This window comes from Rhinatrema bivittatum, chromosome 4 (genome assembly GCF_901001135.1).
Source record: "Rhinatrema bivittatum chromosome 4, aRhiBiv1.1, whole genome shotgun sequence".
In the NCBI taxonomy this organism is placed as follows: domain Eukaryota; kingdom Metazoa; phylum Chordata; class Amphibia; order Gymnophiona; family Rhinatrematidae; genus Rhinatrema; species Rhinatrema bivittatum.
This window is the reverse complement of record NC_042618.1, coordinates 142956828-142979375: the sequence shown is the minus strand read 5'-3', so window position 1 is coordinate 142979375 and position 22548 is coordinate 142956828. Positions and strand designations below refer to the sequence as shown.

Genomic DNA, 22548 nt, shown 5'->3' with positions numbered 1-22548 from the left:
ATTCTAAAATACTTGCATAGATTTGCTCATGGCCATATATGTGTGCATATGTTGCTGCATGCATTTGTTTGAAAGTTATCTTCCCTATGTATATATAAAGAGACCCAATATCCATAAAGCCCAGACATAATAGATCTCAGTGGAAAATTAAACCATGTTGTAACAACTTCTATAAATCTGTATTAGTATTCTGTATATGTATTATATTACCATGTTGTTAAGGTGAATTTTTGTTGTGCAACAGAACACTGAGACGGCTGTTTAAGTCTGGCACATCTCACCATGCTGGTGCCATACCCACGCTAGACTGTCAACTGCCCACTTCACTCAGAACTAGCGACAGCTGCAACTCCATGCCCCAGCTGTTGTAACATGTCAAATTCTTGGTCAAGCTACTGCCAGCCAGACAGGCTAAAATTATAGACAGTGCTCTGTGCCTGCAAACTCCCCCCCCTCCCCCCCCCCCCCCCCCCCCCCGAAAAAAAACTGAAGAGCTGAGTATGACTTGAGATTTTCAGGACTTTGGGTTCAATCAAAAACATTGATAAAAGAGGAAAATATGGAATGCAGGCAGCCCTGACAATGCAAGAACATGGCTATATCATCTTTTGGAGACATTCATTTATTTACAAACACACACTTACTGTATATGCAAGATCCAGTAAAATCAAAATTTATTGATGGGCCGGCCCAGTGGCTCAGTTACAAATCCAGGTACTCACTGACTTTTGGCACTAACTGACATAATGGAAGCCAGGGGGGCACTGCCTGTGTGCAGCACCTGAGCTCTGGTGTATTACATGTGAAATGGACCCGCTGGTCTCCTTACCAGTATAGCCCTAGATAATTCCTGGTCGGTTAGTGCAGAATAGGATAGTCAGTAAGGGGAGATACCAGTCTGTACAGCTCCTCCCTTTGAGGGTGCTGGAATGGCCATCCCCTTTGAGAGGACTTATAAGCAGCTCTCACCTGGCAGTTCTGGGGGCAGTGTGAGTTACTTTTGGAAGTGTTTGGAGCCTTTTCCTGTTTTGGTTTTTGGGCCTTCTCTTGGGACTCCAGCACAGTGAATATGGGAGAACAACTACGGTAATTGTGAGTAAAAAAAACATTTGAGATCAATGAGGACACCCATCAGGAGTCTTCACTCCTGGGCAGAGCGAGACATCTGGACTCTATGCAGAAACTGTATTTTAACTTTTTATCAATTTTGGAAGGGGTCTTTCTGCCTAACTAATGGATACCCTGCCCACTTGGGAACTCCACTTAGCCAAGTCTTGAAGGGTGGATGTTTCACTTGCCCTGGTAACTAAGACACCTGCACAGATACAGGGAAAAGAACTGTAACAAAAGAGAAATTCTGCATTGCTGAAGACTAAGTTTTGTGCCATTTGACGTTTGAAACAGTAAAGACTAATTTTGGACACTAATCTGATAGCTCCAGTGCTTTATTTGGCACGTACAGCATACACACTGACGGAAAAGTACCCCTCTCCCAGGGACAAGGAAATAATAAATAAGTAATCCCTGTCACTCTGGGTCCTGAAAGTTAAGTCTTTCCCCCACTAACAAAGGGGGAAAGAGATTGTGTGCATCAGCTAGCCAGGAGTGATTCCAGCCCTGAAGAGACAGCAAATTCTTTTATGGCCCCATCGGAGTGCAGTCGGTACCTGAGGATGGGGTTACACATGAAAATTAAACAATAAAAATCTTTGTTAAATTGCTGTTCTCCCTTGATGGGATGACATTTATATTGTCAACCAAATTTCTGCTTTAAAAAACCTTTTAATTTTATACAAGAACTTGACTCGACAACTGTTCATGGAATACTTTAAATTTATTTGAGAGGTGATAATTCCTAATTAGCTGAAAAGTACTGTATTTAATCATAATTGCTGTATATTTAGGAATTTTCAGCAAAGTACTTGGCAATCATTTGACAATAGCTGCTGTCTGAGCCAAAACCACTACATTTTTAGCAGTACAATAAGTGGTACACTTAATTTCGAATCCCACCCACACTTGGAGCACTGTGAAAACAATAGCTATTTAGCCCTGGCTAGGGTCACTAGAAAAACATTTCTGGAGGGTTCCTGCTCTCTAAAGGGTTCAACAAGAGGACAGAGAGCTCTGTTTCCACAGTGTTCTGAAAAGTGCAAGATCCTTCTTGTGTTGGAGGGGTTTGGAATGGATCGCTAAAGTTTGCAGCTAGTGTTCAGTGATGTAGGTGTCATTCCCCCAAAGGGGATAGATTTGATGGAAGGGCATAAAGGAGCTTCTACAAGCACTTAAGCAAAAGCAGAGAAGAGGGTGGAAGAGGATGAAGAGAGGTGTTGGGCTCCTAACACAGAATCTCTAGCTGAGCGAAGATTCTGTTTGAAGTTAAAAATGTTCTAGGTCACTGTTGTGTCATCCAGAAATTCAGCGAAAGAGCAACTATTCTACAGCGGATATGTGAAGATTTTTTTTTAGCTTTATACTTGGATCCAGGGTCGGTAACTTTGATACCATCTCACAGGTGCATATGTACATGTGCATGCTGGCTTGCACCAAATGACATGTCCATTTTATAACATACGCGCATATTTATTTATTTATTTGTTTATTTAACATTTTTCTATACCGAACTTCATGACAAGCTTCATATCAGGCCGGTTTACATCAAACTTAGGGGTTAACTTAACAAAACCATATAACAAGAAGGCCGAGGCGCAGTTACAAATAACAGGGAGAATGAACTTGGGGGCTAGGGTAGCCAGGAAATAAAGGACAGAAAAAACTGGAGAATGAACACGAATGAATATACAATGGCTGGGTCGGGCATTTAGTCTGTTGAGCTAAATGAAAGAATTGTTGCAATGTTAGGCTTAAGGGAAGGCTTGGACGAAAAGCCAAGTCTTGAGTTTTTTTCGGAAGGTAGTCAGGCAGGGTTCTAGTCTTATATGTGCACATAGTAGAAAATAGGCTGTACACACATATATGTATGCAGAATTTTATATGGACGTGTGCGAAATTGCTGCCTCTACTGCTTAAGTGGGGGGATTTTAGTAGACACGTGTGCTGACACAATTACTGGTTTCCCCAATTCGTTCCCAGTTTGCCCAGGTAAAGGATAGGACTTCCTAACCCCCTAGGTAATTAGCCTCCCTTTTACCCTGTTAACCCCTACCCAAAAAACCCCGCTGACTAGCCTAGTTTTTTTTTTTTGTTTTAGGACGTACACACTATCCATATTAGAAGTTAAGTTACGCACGTATTTATGCGCTGGTTTCATTCATAAATCCTAGAACGTCAGTGCCCTGCCCAGTCCATGCCCACACCCCTCCCCTTTTACGGGGGAAAAAGATGTGTGCGCATACCAGTGGATATGCGCGGATGCAGACACCTTTTATAATCCGTGTGGTGTGCACCAGCCCAACGTCTGCGCATATGCCCCAGCTTTGGTATGTGCCTAGTTTTAAAATTCACCCCATGGATGTGGGGCCCTGGCAGAAGAAAGGATTTAACAACCGAACTGTAACTTCTTGGAGGGAGTTTGGAGCTGGAAAGACTATAATTGACTGCATTTCAGTTCAATAGTTTTTTTTCTCTATTTTGTTATTGAAACCTCCATTGAAGGGTTACATCTTTCTACATTGTTCTTTGTGGGCTTTACAATAAATTCTAATTTTTTGTAACCAAGCTACAAGGTGTAGATATTGAGTGCATGGTAAGTCTCCCCTTGGGCTTCCCAGAAGATTTCTGGTCCCCAGTTGACAAAATTCTGGTGTACTAAACCCATTCTGGGACTGCAGCAGTGTCACATAACCTCTCTGCAATCCATGGCCAAGGGCCTCCATGGACAGGGGATTACCAAGTAAAGACAGGTATAGTTCCAGGGGACTGGAGAAGGACAGGTGTAGAACCTCTCCACAAGAGAGGAAGTTGACAACTGCAGATCAGTTAGCTTGGCATTAAGGGGGAGGAAATTAATGGAATCATGACTAATGTAAACAAAGTCCCAACAAACTTTAAATCTAATGGATTATAGAATCATCAGCAGCATGAGTGTTATGTTTTTGTAAGAATGTGAACCCTGGGCGAGGTGAGAGGTGTCTCCACCCACAGGGAGGAGTCCTGTGGGCCTCACCATCGGTAGGCGGGTTCTCAGTGACGTAGGACACAGCTAAAGATGGAGACTTTATTATGAAGGAAGGAAGCAGAGCCCGCGGAGTGGGAGATGTAATAAAAGTATAGTCCTGAGCAGAGGGATATACCCAGGATGATACCTCCAATGAGAGGATCCGGTAATGGCCCGCGGAGCAGGGTACGCCGAGGATGTCAAATCAGAGGTGATGATGTTGAGGAACTCTGAGGTGCAGGAACTCAAAGAGGGTCCTGTAGTGGATGAGGCACCAACCTGCAGTGCAGGGATACTGGAGCGACTCTTACTGAGGGAGACACGGTAGTGGCCCGAGGCACTGGGTACACCGCAGAGAATCTTCAGTAGGGAAGATGTCGTAGAAGCTAGTAGTACTCACAGGAGGAAGTTCCAGGACAGTGTCCTGAGAAGCGGGACAGACAGCGGTCCAAGGCAGGAAGGCCATCCGAGTAGCAGATAGCCAGGAATGCAGAAGGGCCCCCGAGAAGCAGGTACCCAAAGTATTTGAATGCCAAGTGAGGGACTGGAAATGGAAGTCCAAGAATAGCGTGGATTCAGTGATGAGAGAACTCCTTACTAACTCATTGAAGCATAGGGCCAGTCAGCTTAAGTACCGTAGTGGGTTGATGTCATCTGGAGGGGACGCCCCCAAGGTTCCCGCCATGATGTGTACAAAGGTGGCCCTCACGCATGCACATGCAACTAAGTGATTCCGGAAACAAGATGGCAGACAGGAGTGTCCATGCCAGTGGAGGCAGCCATTCTTCCCAGAATCGACAATGCAGCAAAGAGGTGAGCCTGGGGGGGTCACAGCTGTCTGCAACCAACGGGCATAACAGTCATTTGGAGGGAATCATAATAAACACATTTGATCACTTTCTTTGATTGGATGACTAAGAAAATTGGGTCAGGGGAGGCAGCTGAAATGGTCTACTAAAATTTCAGTAAAGCCTTTGATACTCTTCCATACAGACAAATCAAACAAGCTAGGAAGCCTATGGACAATAGGAGTCAACTTTTCAAATTGATTGGAGATACTAAATTGAAACTACTCTTCTGGACACAGTGAAGGAATTTGTTCAATATTGGGGGTAATCAAGCATCCACTTTACCCACAGAGCTGGCACCTATGCCTACAAATGAGTCCTCAAATAGTTAACTGGGTTAGAAATAGAAACAGACTGAATGATATACAACAGATTGTGCTAATGAACAAGAGTTCACACTAGAGACAGAAGGGTGGGACATTGCAAGGTTATGTCCCAGGACCTCTTCTTTTAAATATTTCCATAGATGATATTGCAGTGCAACTAGCAGGGAAAGTATATCTTTTTGCAGATGGCTCAGAAATCTACAACAGGGATAACACTCCAGGAAAAAATGGTAAAAATTGAGTAATGATTCAAGAACATCTGAGAAAGAGAGAGAGAGAGCTAACACTTTAATGTAAAAAGAAGTATTTAACGCTAGTATTTGATGAGCAGAAATTAAGGGATCAATGCACAAGTGGGATGAAGTGAAAATATCACTAAAGAGGGACCTTAACATTGTTATCTAGAAAGCCAAAGCAGTGAAGGAAACCAGTGAAATGCAAGGGTTCAAAGAGTGGTAAAACCAGTAGAAGAAAAATGCAAATCATTGGTAAGATCTCATCTGGAATAGTGTATCTAATTCAAGTTGAGAAATTTATGAATGGATATTAGCATTCACCACAGTTCGAGTTGATGTATTTTAATGCACTCCCGTTTCATGTAAACCAGCAAGATATGTTTTCATGATTGCCGGTATATAAAAACCTTAAATAAATAAATAAAATAAAAAAGCAAAAAGGAAATGACAAAGAAGGGATACCAAAATGGTGCACAGTAGACTAAAAAATACCTCAATATGCATCCTAGATATTTGCAAGGAAATTTTTTTTTTGGTTTATTTTGTTTCATTTTTGGGGCTTTATAATTTCAATTTTTAATTTCATAGTCATTTCTTAATTTATTTTTTTTTGTGCTATTCGTATTTGGGAAATAGCATGCACTATTTGAAATAATGTGCTTTAGTACATTCTATTTTCCAATGTTCTCTCAATCTAGCTTGATGTTACCCAGGTAGAGAGTCCATCAAGCTAGGATGAGAGAACATTGCACAAATCTCATCTTTGGGTGAGTTTCCTCACTCCGAAGGTCATCAAATCTTCACAAGAGAGCACTGTTCTGTTCGTATGTCTCACTTTGAATGTTACAGTGGCCCCTAACCCCTACACTAATACCTAAACCTCACCTCAACTTACTAGGTGGGCCTCCTATAGAAATATAAATACCTATCTAGTGTGAGGGCATTATGGCTAGGTGCTCTCTCTCTCTCTCTTTTTCTTTCTTTCTTTCTTTCTTTCTCTCTCTCTCTCTCTCTCTCTCTCTCTCACACTCTCACTCTCACTCAGTGGTTCGCAAAGTGTGAAAAAGTTATTGCAATTATAAACTGCCTATTATCATAAAACACACCCCTTTTGCTATCGCATGTGATATTTTGATAAATCCAGGTCTATAAGGCACAAAATATAACGTGATAAATGACAGCCTGCTTGTCAAAAGCACACCTAGTGGAAATAAACCCTATCGGAGCAAAATAAATTGCTCTCTTCTCAGAGTAGCCATCAGCAATTGTAGAAATTATTCTGTGTCAGAATGAAACAGGGGGTCCCCAATGCAATACCATTGTTAATTAGGAAGCAAGGAGTCACTAGAAACTGGGACTTGGCTGTTTGTCTTATCTGCATACTCAAACAATCTCTTTCATCCTATTTATTCAGTGTATTATATTTTTTTTATACTCTTCTTGAGGACTTATTTTGGCATTAAAATAATTTTCTTACTTAAGAACTGAAATAACTATTTCCTCATATCTCATTGGAGAAATCTTTCCTTCTTTAGTCACATACTTTTCTGTGAATAATATTGACTGTATCTTATCCATTGCTTATTATTGTTTGTGCTTATATTTCCATTTAGGCTTAATAACAGGCCGATACAGTAAAAATTGCGGGAGAGCGGGTGAGCGCCCGCTCTCCCGGCGTGCGCACAGGCCACTCTCCTGTGCGCGCGATTCAGTAAATTAATTTATTTAAATTAGGGCCCGCAGTAAAAAGAGGTGCTAGGGACACTAGCGCGTCCCTAGTGCCTCTTTTTGGATAGGAGCAGTGGCTGTCAGCGAGTTTGACAGCCGATGCTCAATTTTGCCAGCGTCGGTTCCCAAACCCGCTGACAGCCACGGGTCCAGAAACTGGATGCCGGCAAAAATTTTTTTTTAAAAATTTGTAACTATTTGTAACTTTTGGGTCCTCCGACTTAATATCGCAATGATATTAAGTCGGAGGGTGGTCAGAAAAGCAGTTTTTACTGCTTTTCTGTGCACTTTCCTGGTGCCGGCAGAAACTAGCGCCTACCTTTGGGTAGGCGCTAATTTCTGAAAGTAAAATGTGTGGCTTGGCTGCACATTTTACTTTTTGAATCGCGCAGGCATACCTAATAGGGCCATCAACGTGCATTTGCATGTTGCGGGCGCTATTCGTTTCGGGGAGGTTGGACGTGTGTTTTCGGCGTGCTATTACCCCTTACTTATGGTGGAGCGCCCTGTACTGTATCGGCCCGTATGTAACTTTTAAACTGCTAGCTTAAGATTGTACTGAATGTCTAAGTATTAAGCTGCAGGAGGGAGGAAAATTGATGCTGATTTAAAGGTGAATTTTAAAAGCCCATGCGTGCCAAAACTAAGAGATTTGTGCACAAGTCGGGCCGGTGCACGCCAAGTGGATTTTAAAAGCCATTCCAGTATGCGCGTACTTGCTGCTACACGCACAAATGAAAAGTTCAAAAAAAGGGGCAGGGCATGGGTGTGGTCTGGGCGGGGCATGGGCATTCCTGGATTCAAACTTTAAATTTGCATGTAAATACACGCACTGGCGCCCGCCAGGGTTTCCTGCCGCATAACTTTACTTCTGCTATGGATGACGTGAAAGTTGAAAAATAAAATTCTAGGCAGATCAGCAGAGTTTTAAGGGTCGGGGCAAACAGGGAAGAAGGGAGGCTTTTAAACTAGGGGGCTTTGGAGGTTCTATCCTTTACCTGGGTGAACTGGGAACAAACTGGAAAAACTGGCAAATGCATCGATGCACATGTCTTTTAAAATCCTCCCACTTAGACAGTAAAAGCATCCACTTAAAACTGCACGCACATGTGCGTGGTCAGGCTATTTTATAATATATGCGCATGTTTTATAAAATAGCCGCATCCCTGGGTGCGGGTTGATGAACATGCACATATGTATGCCCGCATGCCGGTTTAAAGTTACTGGCTTGTACCTTTTGGAAGCTACACCCTTATAAAGAATGGGGGTACATGACCAGTGCTTAGACAGAAATCCTATTAATAAGAACCCATTACTCTGTTAATGCTAGGATTCAATTTATATCTCATGTTTTAATTTCTCTAGTGATTCCCTTCCCTTATTGGACTATATAGCAAGAGGGAGGTTACAAAAAAACAAAACCAAACGGTTGACCTACATATAAGACCAAAAGATGCAGTAAGAGAAATGAAAATAATCCAGCTGGTACTGTTGCTTGCAGGAGGCCAAAATTCTGGTCTATTTATAGTATCTGCCTAGTATTAAAGAAGCAGTTTATCCAAAACTGTATTTTCATTAAAAAGTGCTGATTTTTTTTTTAAGTAGTCATGAAAGTAAGGGGCACACTCAGAGGATCTCTGAGGGAGAGGAAGGAACTATATAAAGCTGAGCAGGAGATGTGGGTCAGACCGGATGGGCTTATTGTCTTTATCTGCTATCGTGTTCTGCGTTTCTATGTTAGTTACTACTGTAACAGCATTCTCAATTCCCCACCCCTCCCCCTATGGTTCTGCAATCTAAGCCATCCATTCCCACCTCTGAGCAGCTTCTGTTGAAAAGAATTTGGTATGACATATGTTTCAGACTGAGGGCAGTGGTAATATCGTGCACTGCAGATTAGTATTTATTTATTTATTTGGCTTTTTTTTTTTATATACCGACAACCGTTTGCACATCATATTGGTTTACAATTAACTTAGAAATTATAGGCTGGGCCTTTACATGGAACAGATAACTGCAGGTAAAAAACAGAGGAACAAAAACAACCAAAATTACATAAGTTAGAGAAAAAAAAAATAGAGCTTATTTACATAATTACAAAGATAATCGAAGGCAAAATCGGGGAGTCCAGAATACAATTATGTGGTGGGGGTAGAGGATGGGTAGGCCTGTAGGAAGAGCCATGTTTTTAGGTTTTTTTTTAAACTTAGGAGTGGATGTCTCAGTGCGCAGTAGGAGGAATTTAAGCACCTAGGCAAAAAAGGGGCACAATACTAACTTCAACACATTGTGATACTAACTCAGTCCTCTTTCCATACTCTCACAGCAGGCTCGCTCGTGATTATTCTAAGGAGCCTGGTTGATCTTTTGGGGAAAAGGAGAGACATTTCTATTTTCTAAGGACTTAAGATTGCTTCTGAAAGAAAGGACAACAGCCCCTGACCTGTGATTTGTTGTTGTTTTTTTTTTTAATGAAAATGACAACATTCAATGCTATTAGCACCTGCTATCCTAGCAGGTTGAAAAGCAATGCAATACTACCATCACAATCTTGGAGCAGAACGCATCCTCATTTGCACAGACACTATTTTATTAGTGTGAATTAAAGTGGAGAATGAACTATCCCTGCAGCAAGAGTTACATCCATGCAAATCACACAGTGGGAAAGGAAAGATATGGGATGGAGAGGGGAGATGGGAGAATGAAAGTTTGTTTATTACAATCCCTTTATCTGTTTAAGAGACAATTCCTAAAATCTCTGTTTTGCATAACGACAATCTGTGAGGGATACTTTGAATTAATTTGTGAAGTAACCAAGAAAATGTAATATACCAGCATCAGTAAGTAACCACCATAGGCAATTTGTTATGGTGGGGGACTTTCTCCTCTGAAGACTCGTGGCTGTTGCATAAGGTTGTGACATGTGGAGACCAGGGCCCAAATTCAGTCTTTGCCACTTAATAAATGACTTGAAGCAAATTTATTAATTTCATTCTAGAAAAAAACAGATGTCCTTGTTGTGGGAAACCTAAATTTCCCATGCTTGATTTCAGGTTAGTCCTTCATAGGGTGCTTCTTAAAAGTAATTTTGAAGTTAGAGATTTAGGGGTGATCTTTAAAATAATGTGGTCACATTGCAGCAGTAGTTAAGACCACTCTTGGGAACTTTCTTTCATGTTACAAAACCGGCCCTATATTGATAATGATCATCTGAAAACAGTAATGTTCTTGTTATATTTTTATTTGCTTTTTTTTTTTAATCTTTTTTCATTTTATTGTACTGTTTTATGTTATTTTTATTTATGTGTATATTTTATTATGTATGTTTTATTATAGAAGCCACCTAAAGCTTCGGCATCAAGCAGAATATACAATAAATGCCTGAAATAACTTGGTTATTGTAAAACACTACTGGTTGATTTACTTAGTGAGAAGATTTGCAAACTATAGCAATTCCAGTCTTAGAGTGCCACAAACAGGTCTGATGTTCAGGACATCCACAATGAATGTGCATGAGATATATTTACCCACAACGGAGGCAATGCATGTCGCCTAGTAGTTAGAGCAGCAGGCTACAAACCAGGGGAACCTAGGGTTCAAATCCCACTGCCACTCCTTGTGATGTTGGGCAAATCACCTTGTCTTCCATTGCCTCTGGTACAAAACTTAGAGGATAATCTCTTTGGGGACAGAGAAATACCTACAGTACCTGACTCTAATCCATTTTGAGGTACTGAAAACCAAAATATAAATAAATGCATATTCATTGCTGATATCCTAAAAACCAGACCTGTCTGCAGCACTTCAGGACCAGAGTTGTTTACCCCTGCTATAGCTAATTCAAAATTCAGCAATCTGTGTGGGAAGTTTAGACTTCCAGCACTACTCCTACTAGATGCAGCACTGGAGCACCAGAAGCAGATTAGTCTTTCCCACTCCCAGCAGGATGTAATTTATGGTATCAGGGGCAATGCAGGGGTACTGAGGGAAGTCCAGAGGTGGGAGGTATCAGCTGTTATATATAAACTGTAGATGGGTGGGGGGAAGGCCAATTAAATACATAAATAAACTGGGAATGGGTGGGAGGATGAAGCCATCACACTTATGCATTATTATGAGGGGCTTCAAAGGTAGAGTTCCAAGGCCCAATAGGGCTGGATATTAAATTTGGAGGAGGTGAGGGTGAGAAAAAGACCACAAGCCCCTTCACTTTTTTTTTTTTTGTACTTTGACAGCGCTACTTACTGGATAATTAGCAGTTATCTGGCCATGCAAGGCCAGATAACTTAAAAACCTAAACAGCAATATTCAAACATAGCTGGTTAGATTTTAAAGTTATCCGGCTACATGTAGCTGGATAACTTTAAGAAAATATATTCAGCTGGACACTTGTCCCACTGAATATACAGATAAGTTATCCGTCTAACTTTAGCCAGAAAACTTGTCAACTAAATGGCATACTTTATATGGACCTCTAAATGTTCTTTGGAGTAAGAAAGAAGTTTTGTTGGGTATTCAGAAGGCTGGACGATGTAAGATGACTGGGCCCGATGGGTTTAACACAAAGTTTTAAAAAATACTGGTAAACAAATTAGTATGTCCACTATATTCCATGTACTTAGCCCTTTTTCAGGAAGGTTGCTTTCCCTTTTCTTCTAATCAAACATGTTTCACAGTAATCCCAAAATCTGGGAAAGATTCTTCATCCCTGAATCTTATCATCCTAATTCAATACTAAATTTTGATAGTCAAGTTTCTGGCAAAAATTATAACAGACAGGTTGATTTTAATTCTTCCAGATATTATCGCAGCTGGTCAAGTGGGGTTTGAACATCTGTGAAGTATTACTGTGAACACACAGTATGACAAATGATCATGGATTCCTTCTCCTAGGCCTGTTGGATTTAATTACTTGCCTATCCAAACCTGAGTTCAAAATGAATTATAATTCAAGTACAGAAGGTTTTTCCCTGTCTCAGGTGAGGTAATTAGGGGTGAAGTGATTTGCCCAAGTATATAAAGAGCTTCTTGACAGCGATGAGGATTTGAACTCTAGCTTCTTTGGGTCTCAGCCTACTACTATAATCATTGGGCTGTTCCTACACAGCGCCATCAGAACCAGCTGAGCTGGAGAGCAGAGTGTTCTTGATTTTATCATTCCATTTCATCCTTTTTAAAAAGTGAATGCATAGAAGCATTCCAATGCCCAATCCCTTCTGCTGAATAACAAGAAGAAGGGATGCCATTTCATATGGTGCCATTTCTTTCTTAAACCTCTAATCAGGGCTCCCCTTTACTAAACCGTAGTGACTTTTTAAGAAGACTGACATTATATATTCATTGCAAACACATTTGTTGCACAGTTGGCAGGCTTAATAAGCCTATTCAGGAATCTTTTTCATGCTATCAGTCCGGCTCATTTCTCTTTGCACTGGCCTCATACAGAATTCTCTATCTACATTGTTTTTAAGATCAAGGAGCAGTGCAAAGAGGCGGAATTTAATTTTCAAAGTCCTGTGGCCACTTTTCCTTTTCTTAGACTATTTTATATTTAAACTTTTTATTATAAACAAATATAGAATAAACATAACAGACCTAAGGATCATGATTTATATTAATACAGAAAAATCCCCCTATCAATCCCCCACCCAACTCATACCTTCAATAAAAGAAATGAAAATTACAGAAGCCTCAAAACACATTGAGTAGAAAACTCAAAGCCCTCTAATTCACTAATTGCAGAACTCTCACTATCCAGTTCATCAGCACAACACTACAAGAATGCCTTGAGAGGCTCAAAATATCATGTTCCCAAACCGCCAGAAAAGATCTTTGTAAAAGAGCAATATGAGATACTTCATTTTTCATTTGCATCCTCCAGAATGGAGGATCCTCTTCTATCCATACTAAAAGAATTGTCTTATCTAAAATGTAAGCCTTCCTTACAAACATCTTCCCTCTTTATCTTTAACATTCAATTGAGAAACAATATCAAATAGCATTATCTCTGCCTTGCAAGAAATAGACTGACCTAAAATATCACCAAGAAAGTCAGCGATTCTTCGCCAAAAATGTTGAATTAATGGATAAGACCAAAAACGATAAAACAAAGTATCGGTACTCTTATGACATTTCCTACATAAATCTGAATCAGTTAACTGAACTCTATGCTCCTTAGTTGGAAAATGTATACTCTACACAAGAATTTATATTGTATTTCCCTGAAATACATATTACTTGTGAGTTTTTTAATACATCCAAAACTTCCCATGGGATCCTCTGCCAACTAGTTTTGCCAACTAATTAACAATTTATGACAAAAATTATTGGGTCCAATCTGGCATAGCCTCATAAATAGAAACCTGCTCCATCTCCTTCCACCAAAAGAAAAGTAGATAATAATAATGTTTTTGCTAACCTAAAATTAAGCCATTATATTCTGTCTCTTGAAAGAGTTGAAATTTAGTTTTGGAAAATGCTAAAAGAAAAGGGATATTAGCTTTATACAACATCTCTGAAGATTCATGAAGCTGAATTCCCAAGTATCTAAAAGCACTGTCCGTCCATTTTAAAAGAAACTTATTATACCACCAATCTCTAATCAATCTATGGAGAGCCAATGCCTGTAATTTGGAGGTATTTAATTTAAACCCTGAAAAAGACCCAAACTGGTCAAAAATTGCAACAAGTGGGTCAGAGAGGATTTGGGATTTGTATGAAAAATCAGAAGAACATCCGCAAACAAAACATCCTAACTGCATTCTCTCCACCTTTCTGAACAAAGGGTCTATAGAAAGCAAAAACAATAAAGGAGATATAGGGTATCCTTGCCCTGTCCCTATAGTCAAATTCCCTATAGTCAAATTCCTCAGAGAGCTCCCCATTAGCTGTAACCACTGCCTTAGGGTCAGATACAAAATATGGACAATTTTAAGAAAATTTGCAGCCTAAACCCAATTTCTCCAGTACATAAAATAAAAAATTCCACTCTACCTGACTGAAAGTCTTATCAGTGTCAAAGCTAATCATTAAGGAGGGATTCTTATTTCTTTGAGTCTGCTCTATCGCTGCCAGAATAGTATGTGTGTTCGCAGCCTTGAGAAGCATACAGTCTCTATTTCTCTTTGCCGCGAGCAGGATAGGCCCCGCTTGTGGCACCACATGGCTGCTCTTCGGCACCCCCTATGCCTCGGCGCCCTAGGAGACCACCAAATTTCGCCTAATGGACGCGCCGGCCCTGCCCATCCGGATCTCTGACAATATGGGAACAGGATATAGGGCTGGGTGTTCAGGAAGACACTGGATTGTAAAGTAGGATTTTTGCTATGTTAGACGGGGACTTCTGACCTAGGAATCCCAGTTAAGCTGCTGGGAAAGCTGTGAGTGCACAATTTATTAGGGATGTGCATTCGTTTCATTCAAAAAAGAGGAGGAGTTTGTGGGCTGGGTTTACAATTTTGCAAAGTCCTATTGCATGGCTTTAGCTACAACATTTTCAGTAGTGTTAAGCCATGCAATAGCTTGCATTACAGGGTGGTAAGGTGTTAGTGCATTTCATGATGTCTCCTCAAAGGCCTGTTTTGGTAGGTTTGAAGCAGAGAGAGAGAGAGAGAGAGAGAGAGACTAGCCATAATGCCCTCACACTAGATTAGGTATTTATATCTCTATGGGAGGCCCACCTAGTAACTCAAGGTGAGGTTTAGGTATTAGTGTAGGGGTTAGGGGCCACTTTGACAAAGTGAGGCGTATGAACAGAACAGTGCTCTCTTGTGAAGATTTGATGACCTTTGGAGTGAGGAAACTCACTCAAAGATGAGATTTGTGCAATGTTCTCTCAACCTAGCTTGATGGACTCTCTACCTGGGTAACATCAAGCTAGGTAGGCCTCCCATAGGAATATAAATACCTATCTAAGGAGAGGACATTATGGCTACTCTCTCTCTCTCTCACTCACCATTAAAAATGGTACAACAGGTCTGGCACTTATCGCAAAGTGTGAAAACGCTATCGCAATTTGCTTATTAGCATAAAACATGCCCCTTTTGCTATCGCATGCGATACTTATTGCATTTTGATAAATCCAGGCCATAGACTGTCCCCGGTCCGCGAGACTTAAAGCACTACAATGTTTCCTGGGATTCATGAATTACTATGCCAATTCATCCCCATCTACTCTACACTTACTGCACCTCTTATGGCTCTCACTGCAAAAGGGCATTCACTAAAGACTTGCTCAAAGATGCAGTCTGAGCTTTTAAATAACTCAAAGGGGCCTTCAAGTCTGCATTGTTCCTTCAGCACCCAGACTCATATCTGCCCTTTTACCTCAAAGTGGACACTTCTTCCACTGAGGCCAGAACAATTCTTTCACAGACGGCAACAGATGGCAAACTTAGCCCTTGCTCCTTCCTCTCCAGAAAATTTCTAGCTGAATAACTTGTCCACTAACTGGCCTATTGAATATGTATTTCTATGTTAGTATGGTCCTGTCTCCAGCCTGCATATTGCTGCTCTGGGAAGGTCTCCTTTTTCTGCCAGTGACAGGACACTGGTTATTTTATTTTGCTGGTAGGCAGAGCTCATACTGGGCCTACTCCCCAAAGACCATTGCCCTCCAATGACAAGCGAACCTGGACAGGTCCTGCTCCAGTGATGCAGTCTCATTTCTTCTGCTGTTGAGGGGACACTGTCTGTTTTCATTTGTCACTAAGCAGGGCTCCTACTGTACTTATTCCACCAGCAATATCACCCTATGATGACACACCAGCATGAATTATGCCTCTGCCACTGGACTGATGCTGGTGATGGCAGAGGAGGTAAAGGGGAGGTTACAGTAGGCCAGAATAAATGGTTAGGCCAGATATGGCGTATCAGCCGTAGATTAGGGGCCTCTGTTCTAGGGCTACAAATATATTGGTTTGCAGGTAAGCCAAAATATAAAAACTAACCTGCATTTTGTTGAAAATTGTGCAGGCATATCTCATGACCAATTATTTCAGATATCTGCAAACCAAAACTATTTGCAGTCCTCAAGGACTGAAGTTGGTCATAACTATTCAAGGGCTTTATTCATCAGGATTTTTCCTCATAGGCAAAAAAACAAAATTATTTTGATAAAGATGTATCTTCTGACTAAGAAGAAAGGAAGAAATATACTATATGCAGAGAGAATGTGGCAGAATTTAGATAACATTCTGTATGGATAATACCTTAGTAAGTACAATTTCATACAACTCCCTACAAAAAAACTAAAACTTAAATAGGTAAAGTTTCATTAAGGCACCTAACTACAACATTCTATGTATATTTTTAAGCACACATAAGCCAACTCAATTTTCAAACACAAAATGTTAGTATAAATTTTGTTTAAATATTGACATACTTTGAAACGCTCCTGGTTTCTCCTGAAAACTCTAGAATTTTGTTTAAATTGCTGAGTCTCCAGACACATCTGGGAAACCTCTGAGTGCTGTCATCACCCCCACCCCATATGAAAGATTGGAGGGAGATGCCTGCTCTCAATAAGCTGCATGGGTTTGAAGAAGACAGAACATCAACCCATACTGTCTAAAAGAAGGTACAAGCATCAGCCCACAAGTATGAAAGAAGATGGAACATGGGCCAGCACAGCCTGGAAGAAGGTGGAATACTGTCTTGTGCAGGCTGAAGGAAGCAGTGGTTAAATTGTCTGGGGTGGGAGTTGGGGGGGGGGGGGTAGAGGAAGTGCTGCAGTGGCAGTTTAATTGGCCTGCGAGGGCCAGAGGAAGTGGCAGCAGCAATTTAATTGGCTGGGGAAACAACTTCAAAGGTGGAAAGTGCTTGTGTGAGGCCTGGGGAGAGAGAATGTAAGGTTGTATATGAGAGAATGTCTCTGATAAGGAGGCAGGAAGAGAGAAAATTGCAGTACACACTAGAGATGTGCGTTTATTTTGAAACATGAAAAATGCAATGAAACAGGCTGTTTAGTGTTTTGTGTTGTTTCAAAATGAAACAAAAAACAAAACCCAACAACAGTTTTGTTTTCCATTTTTGTGCATGCTATTTGCAAATTTTGTGCATAAAATAAAAATAGTGCATGTTATTTGCAAATTGCATGCACAAAAATGGAAAATGGAACAAAATAAAATAAAAAAAAAAAGGAATTGCTCCCCATAAGAAAAAAAATCAACGTGTATACTCCTAGTGCAGACCCCCCCAACACACACACACCCCCCACCCCCCACCCCCCCCCCCCCCCCCACTAATCTTTACCAACTCTGGGTATGAATATCAAATTGTTATACAGCTAAACATATGAAGATAAATATACCTGCTTTAAAACAATGGTGTAAATTATACATATTCTTGGCATGCAGATTACATGCATACTTTAAAAAAATGATAGTTATATGTGTAGATTTGCTGAAATACCCCATGGAATGCTTATTTTCTATATGGACAAATGTATGCATGTTCTGAACTTATACATATTGTTTTAGGCAGCTGAAAACCAATGTAAGCACATTCCTGTAACCTATATGTACAGATTCAGACTAAGATTTTGAAAATGTACCCACAATAACAGATTTTTATTTTTTTTTTGGAGGGGTAGGAGAAGAAAATTAGCAAAGATATTTCTGCTATGCTTTAAAAAACTTTCCAAAAAATAGATTGGACAATGTTACTCCAGCTTATGCACTAACAGATTAAAAGCAGGATAACATTCATTACCTACCTGAATTGTTCTGAAAGTCACGTTGCAAAACCAACAAATCGACATGGATTTAACTGTCCCATTTCCTCTCCTTTTCTTTTTACAGTTCCAGCCGTCCTGGCCCCGTTCAGTTATTCAGCAAGTGCCAGGATAAAAGCAGATGGAGTCAGCTGTGGGCCATGTAAACCTACCCATTTTTAATGCAAAGTCGACTGGGCTACACTGTAAACCGATATTTGTCCCAATCTTTCCGCTTGTATTTGTACTGAGTTCTGCTCAGGTTTAGGCCTGCCCCATTGCCACTACATGTTCAGGAAACTATTGTAGATTTTGCTTCCATTCGTGAGAAGGCTCCCTAGCTGCTCACTGGAATTTTTGCTAGACACTTGTAGCTTGCAGTTAAGAGTGTTATTTTCGGCACTGACCTACCTTCCAGGAGAATGTGTAGCTGAATCACAAGTTTGGCAACATGGAAGTTACTCGCTGGTTACTCTGAAGCTCTTCACACCAACTGGAATTTATACAGCGTGCTTAATTCTCCAGAATTGAAGCAATATGTAAGGCTCTTCAAGCAAAATCATACTAAAGTAAACTACATTTCTGAGCAAGAGGTTGAGACTGATTAAGTTTTTTTCCCCATAGACATAGAATGGAAGAAAAGCTTTAGTAAATCTGGCCCTAAAGAAGAGAATTCATATACAAATAATGGCGGTGTCGACAAATAAGACACCCATCTACTTAGTAGTTTGAAAGCATTAACACAAAACTATTGTAGAATTGAATGGCCAGCAGAATCCACAATAACAAGTACACCAGATAAAGGCTGGAGACAGAAAAATAAATGTCTGTCTTCTGTTAAGTCACTATGGGGGCCGAGCCACTGTTTGACACAATGTATTGTATATTACTGGGGGAAGAGGTGGCATTTCACATAATATACAGCTTTAGAGGGTAAACTGCAGTCAAAGAAATACTGCAATGAAGTCAGCCTGGTTAGAAAACTGCATGAGTAGACGTGGTGACTTTTTACATCAGAACAACTAACTGCAAAGTATAAAAATGCTGAGAGAATACTGCAAAACTTAGTCACAGTTTATTAAAAGATACTGTGTCAGTGCAGCTTTTCATCTTCAGATATGTTTTTCCCCTTTCTTAAAAGTTTTGGGCTGGATTTTAAAACCTACACGTGCGGCATACATGTGTGCGCACTACCCGGCATGCAGAAATGTGCACCCAATTTTATAACATATGCGCGCAGCCATGCACGTGTTATAAAATCAAGGGTTGGCGTGCAAGGGGGTGCACACTAGTGCACCTTGCACGTGCCAAGCCTTCGGGGAGACCAGCTGGCTTTCCCTGTTCCCTCTCCCCCACCTTGCCCTCCCTTCCCCTACCTGTCCTGCCCCCCAGCCTGAAAAAAACCAACCCATACCTTTGTTGCAGAAGTTCAGCAGGCGTTACTTCCGCCCAGCCCAGTGGCCTTGCAGAGGCCTCTGGCCATGCCCTGCCCCGCCCCGGACCACCCGCCCCACCCCGCCCTGCCCCGGACAGCCCATGTTTTCAAGCCCCGGGACTTAAATGAGTCGCGGGACTTTATGCGCGCTGCCAGGCCTTTTGAAAATAGGATCAGCGCGCGTAACCCCCCTACGCATGTAAATCCTCCTGGATTTACACGCATAAGTCTTTTAAAAACTGCACCTTTGCTAGAGACAAGATGTTTTCCACCCAGTATTTTCAACAGAAGTCCCCAGTAAAAATCCAGAAACCTCTAGCAATGATTCCCAGTCTTTTGCATCGAGTGTCACATGTATGATTTTTTACCTGCCGGTGAGAAGTTGTACATGTGCATGCAATGCAAAGAGCTCCTGGCTCACAGAGAACGAGTCCAATCTCTGGAGGCTAAAGTGGCAGACCTAGAGGAGCTGAGGCAGACAGAGAGGTATATAGATGAGACCTTCAGGGACATAGTAGCCAAGTCCCAACTTCAGACTGGCAGCCCTGGTGCTGCCTTGGAGGAAGAAGGTCTCATGATGGGAGAGCACCAACCAGGTGCAGCAGGAAAGGATCCTGTAGCAAGGACCTGCTCTCCAGGTAATGCATTGTCCTTTCGCACCGAGGATATCTCCCCAAGGCCTACTGCCCAGGAGGGAAGGGTTAGGTCGGCTGTCATAGTTGGTGATTCGATTATTAGGAATGTAGACAGCTGGGTGGCAGATGGGTGTGAGGATCGCCTGGTAACATGCTTACCTGGTGCAAAGGTGGCGGACCTCACGCGTCACCTAGATAGGATTTTAGTGCTGGGGAGGAGCCGGCTGTCGTGGTACATGTGGGCACCAACGACATAGGAAAATGTGGGAGGGAGGTTCTGGAAGCCAAATTTAGGCTCTTAGGTAGAAAGCTGAAATCCAGAACCTCCAGGGTAGCATTCTCTGAAATGCTCCCTGTTCCACGCGCAGGTCACCAGAGGTAGGCAGAGCTCCGGAGTCTCAATGCGTGGATGAGACGATAGTGCAAGGGAGAGGGATTCAGTTTTGTAAGGAACTGGGGAACCTTCCGAAGGGATGGGCTCAATCATAACCAGGGTGGAACCAGATTGCTGGCACAAACCTTTAAAAAGGAGATAGAGCAGCTTTTAAACTTGAACAAAGGGGAAAGCTGACAGTCATTCAGCAGCGCATGGTTCAGAGAGAGGTATCTTCAAAGGATACTAATGATGCATTAGAATTAGGGCATCCTGACAGTGAGGTTCCAATAATAAGAAAAGTAGTCCAAGTGCCTGCAACTAAAAACTCACCTGAGCTAAAAAATTCTAACTTATCCCTATCAATTAAAAAGCAGAATGAAAATACAAACAAAAAAACAAACTTTGAAATGTTTGTATGCTAATGCCAGAAGTCTAAGACTTAAGAAGGGAGAATTAGAATGTATAGCAGTGAATGATGACATAGACTTAATTCGCATCTCAGAGACATGGTGGAAGGAGGACAACAAATGGGACAGTGCTATACCGGGGTACAAATTATATCGCAATGACAGAGAGGAGCACCCAGGAGGCAGTGTAGCACTTTATGTCCGGGATGGCATAGAGTCCAACAGGATAAACATCCTGCATGAGACCAGACTATATGCACAATTGAATCTTTATGGGTAGAAATCCCTTGTGTGTCGGGGAAGACTATAGTGATAGGAGTATACTACCGTCTACCTAGTCAAGATGGTGAGACGGAGAGTGAAATGCTAAGAGAAATTAGGGAAGCTAACCAAATTGGTAATGCGGTAATAATGGGAGATTTCAATTACCCCAAAATTGACTGGGTAAATGTATCATCAGTACATGCTAGAGATATAAAGTTCCTGGATGGAATAAATGACATTTTTATGGAGCAATTGGTTCAGGAACCAACAAGAGAGGGAACAATTTTAGATCTAATTCTCAGTGGTGCACAAGATTTGGTGAGAGAGGTAACGGTGGTGGGACCATTTGGCAATAGTGATCAAAATATGATCAAATTTGAATTAATGACTGGAAGGGGTACAGTAAGCAAATCCACAGCTCTCGTGCTAAACTTTCAAAAGGGAAACTTTGATAAAATGAGAAAAATTGTTAGAAAAAAACTGAAAGGAGCAACTACAAAGGTAAAAAGTGTGCAAGAGGTGTGGTCATTGTTAAAAAATACCATCCTAGAAGCACAGTCCAGATGTATTCCACACATTAAGAAAGGTGGAGAGAAGGCAAAACGATTACCGGCATGGCTAAAAGGGGAAGTGAAAGAAGCTATTTTAGCCAAAAGATCTTCATTCAAAATAGGAAGAAGGATCCAACAGAAGAAAATAGGATAATGCATAAGTGTTGGCAAGTTAAATGTAAGTCATTGATAAGACAGGCTAAGAGAGAATTTGAAAAGAAGTTGGCCGTAGAGGCAAAAACTCACAGTAAACATTTTTAAAAATATATCCGAAGCAGAAAGCCTGTGAGGGAGTCAATTGGACCGTTAGATGATCGAGGGGTTAAAGGGGCACTTAGAGAAGATAAGGCCATCGTGGAAAGATTAATGATTTTTTTTTTCCTTTGGTGTTTACTGAAGAGGATGTTGGGGAGGTACCCATACCAAAGAAGGTTTTCATGGGTAATGGTTCAGATGGACTGAACCAAATCACGGTGAACCTAGAAGATGTGGTAGGCCTGATTGACAAACTGAAGAGTAGTAAATCACCTGGACCAGATGATATATACCCCAGAGTTCTGAAGGAACTCAAAAATGAAATTTCAAACCTATTAATAAAAATTTGTAACCTATCATTAAAATCGTCCATTGTACCTGAAGACTGGAGGATAGCTAATATAACCCCAATATTTAAAAAGGGCTCCAGGGGCGATCCAAGAAACTACAGACTGGTTAGCCTGACTTCAGTGCCAGGAAAAATAGTGGAAAGTGTTCTAAATATCAAAATCACAGAACACATAGAAAGACGTGGTTTAATGGAACAAAGTCAGCATGGCTTTACCCAAGGCAAGTCTTGCCTCACAAATCTGCTTCACATTTTTGAAGGAGTTAATAAACATGTTGATAAAGGTGAACCGGTAGATGTAGTGTAATTG

At 41.1% G+C, this 22548-nt stretch overlaps 1 protein-coding gene across 9 annotated transcripts in view; it reads right to left on the bottom strand.

Moving 5' to 3' along the window:
- The window catches only part of AKAP6 (A-kinase anchoring protein 6), a 1180609-nt gene that overhangs the window by 854280 nt on the left and 303781 nt on the right, over window positions 1-22548 (bottom strand). Inside the window, exon 1 of one of the 9 annotated variants that reach the window (XM_029598927.1) lies at window positions 17970-18102. The exons of the other annotated variants lie outside the window; for them this stretch is intronic. Coding sequence (XP_029454787.1) covers window positions 17970-18014 — 45 coding nt within the window. The 5' untranslated portion in view covers window positions 18015-18102. Of the gene's footprint in view, window positions 1-17969; window positions 18103-22548 lie in introns of those variants that run through there. 9 annotated transcript variants of the gene reach the window in all.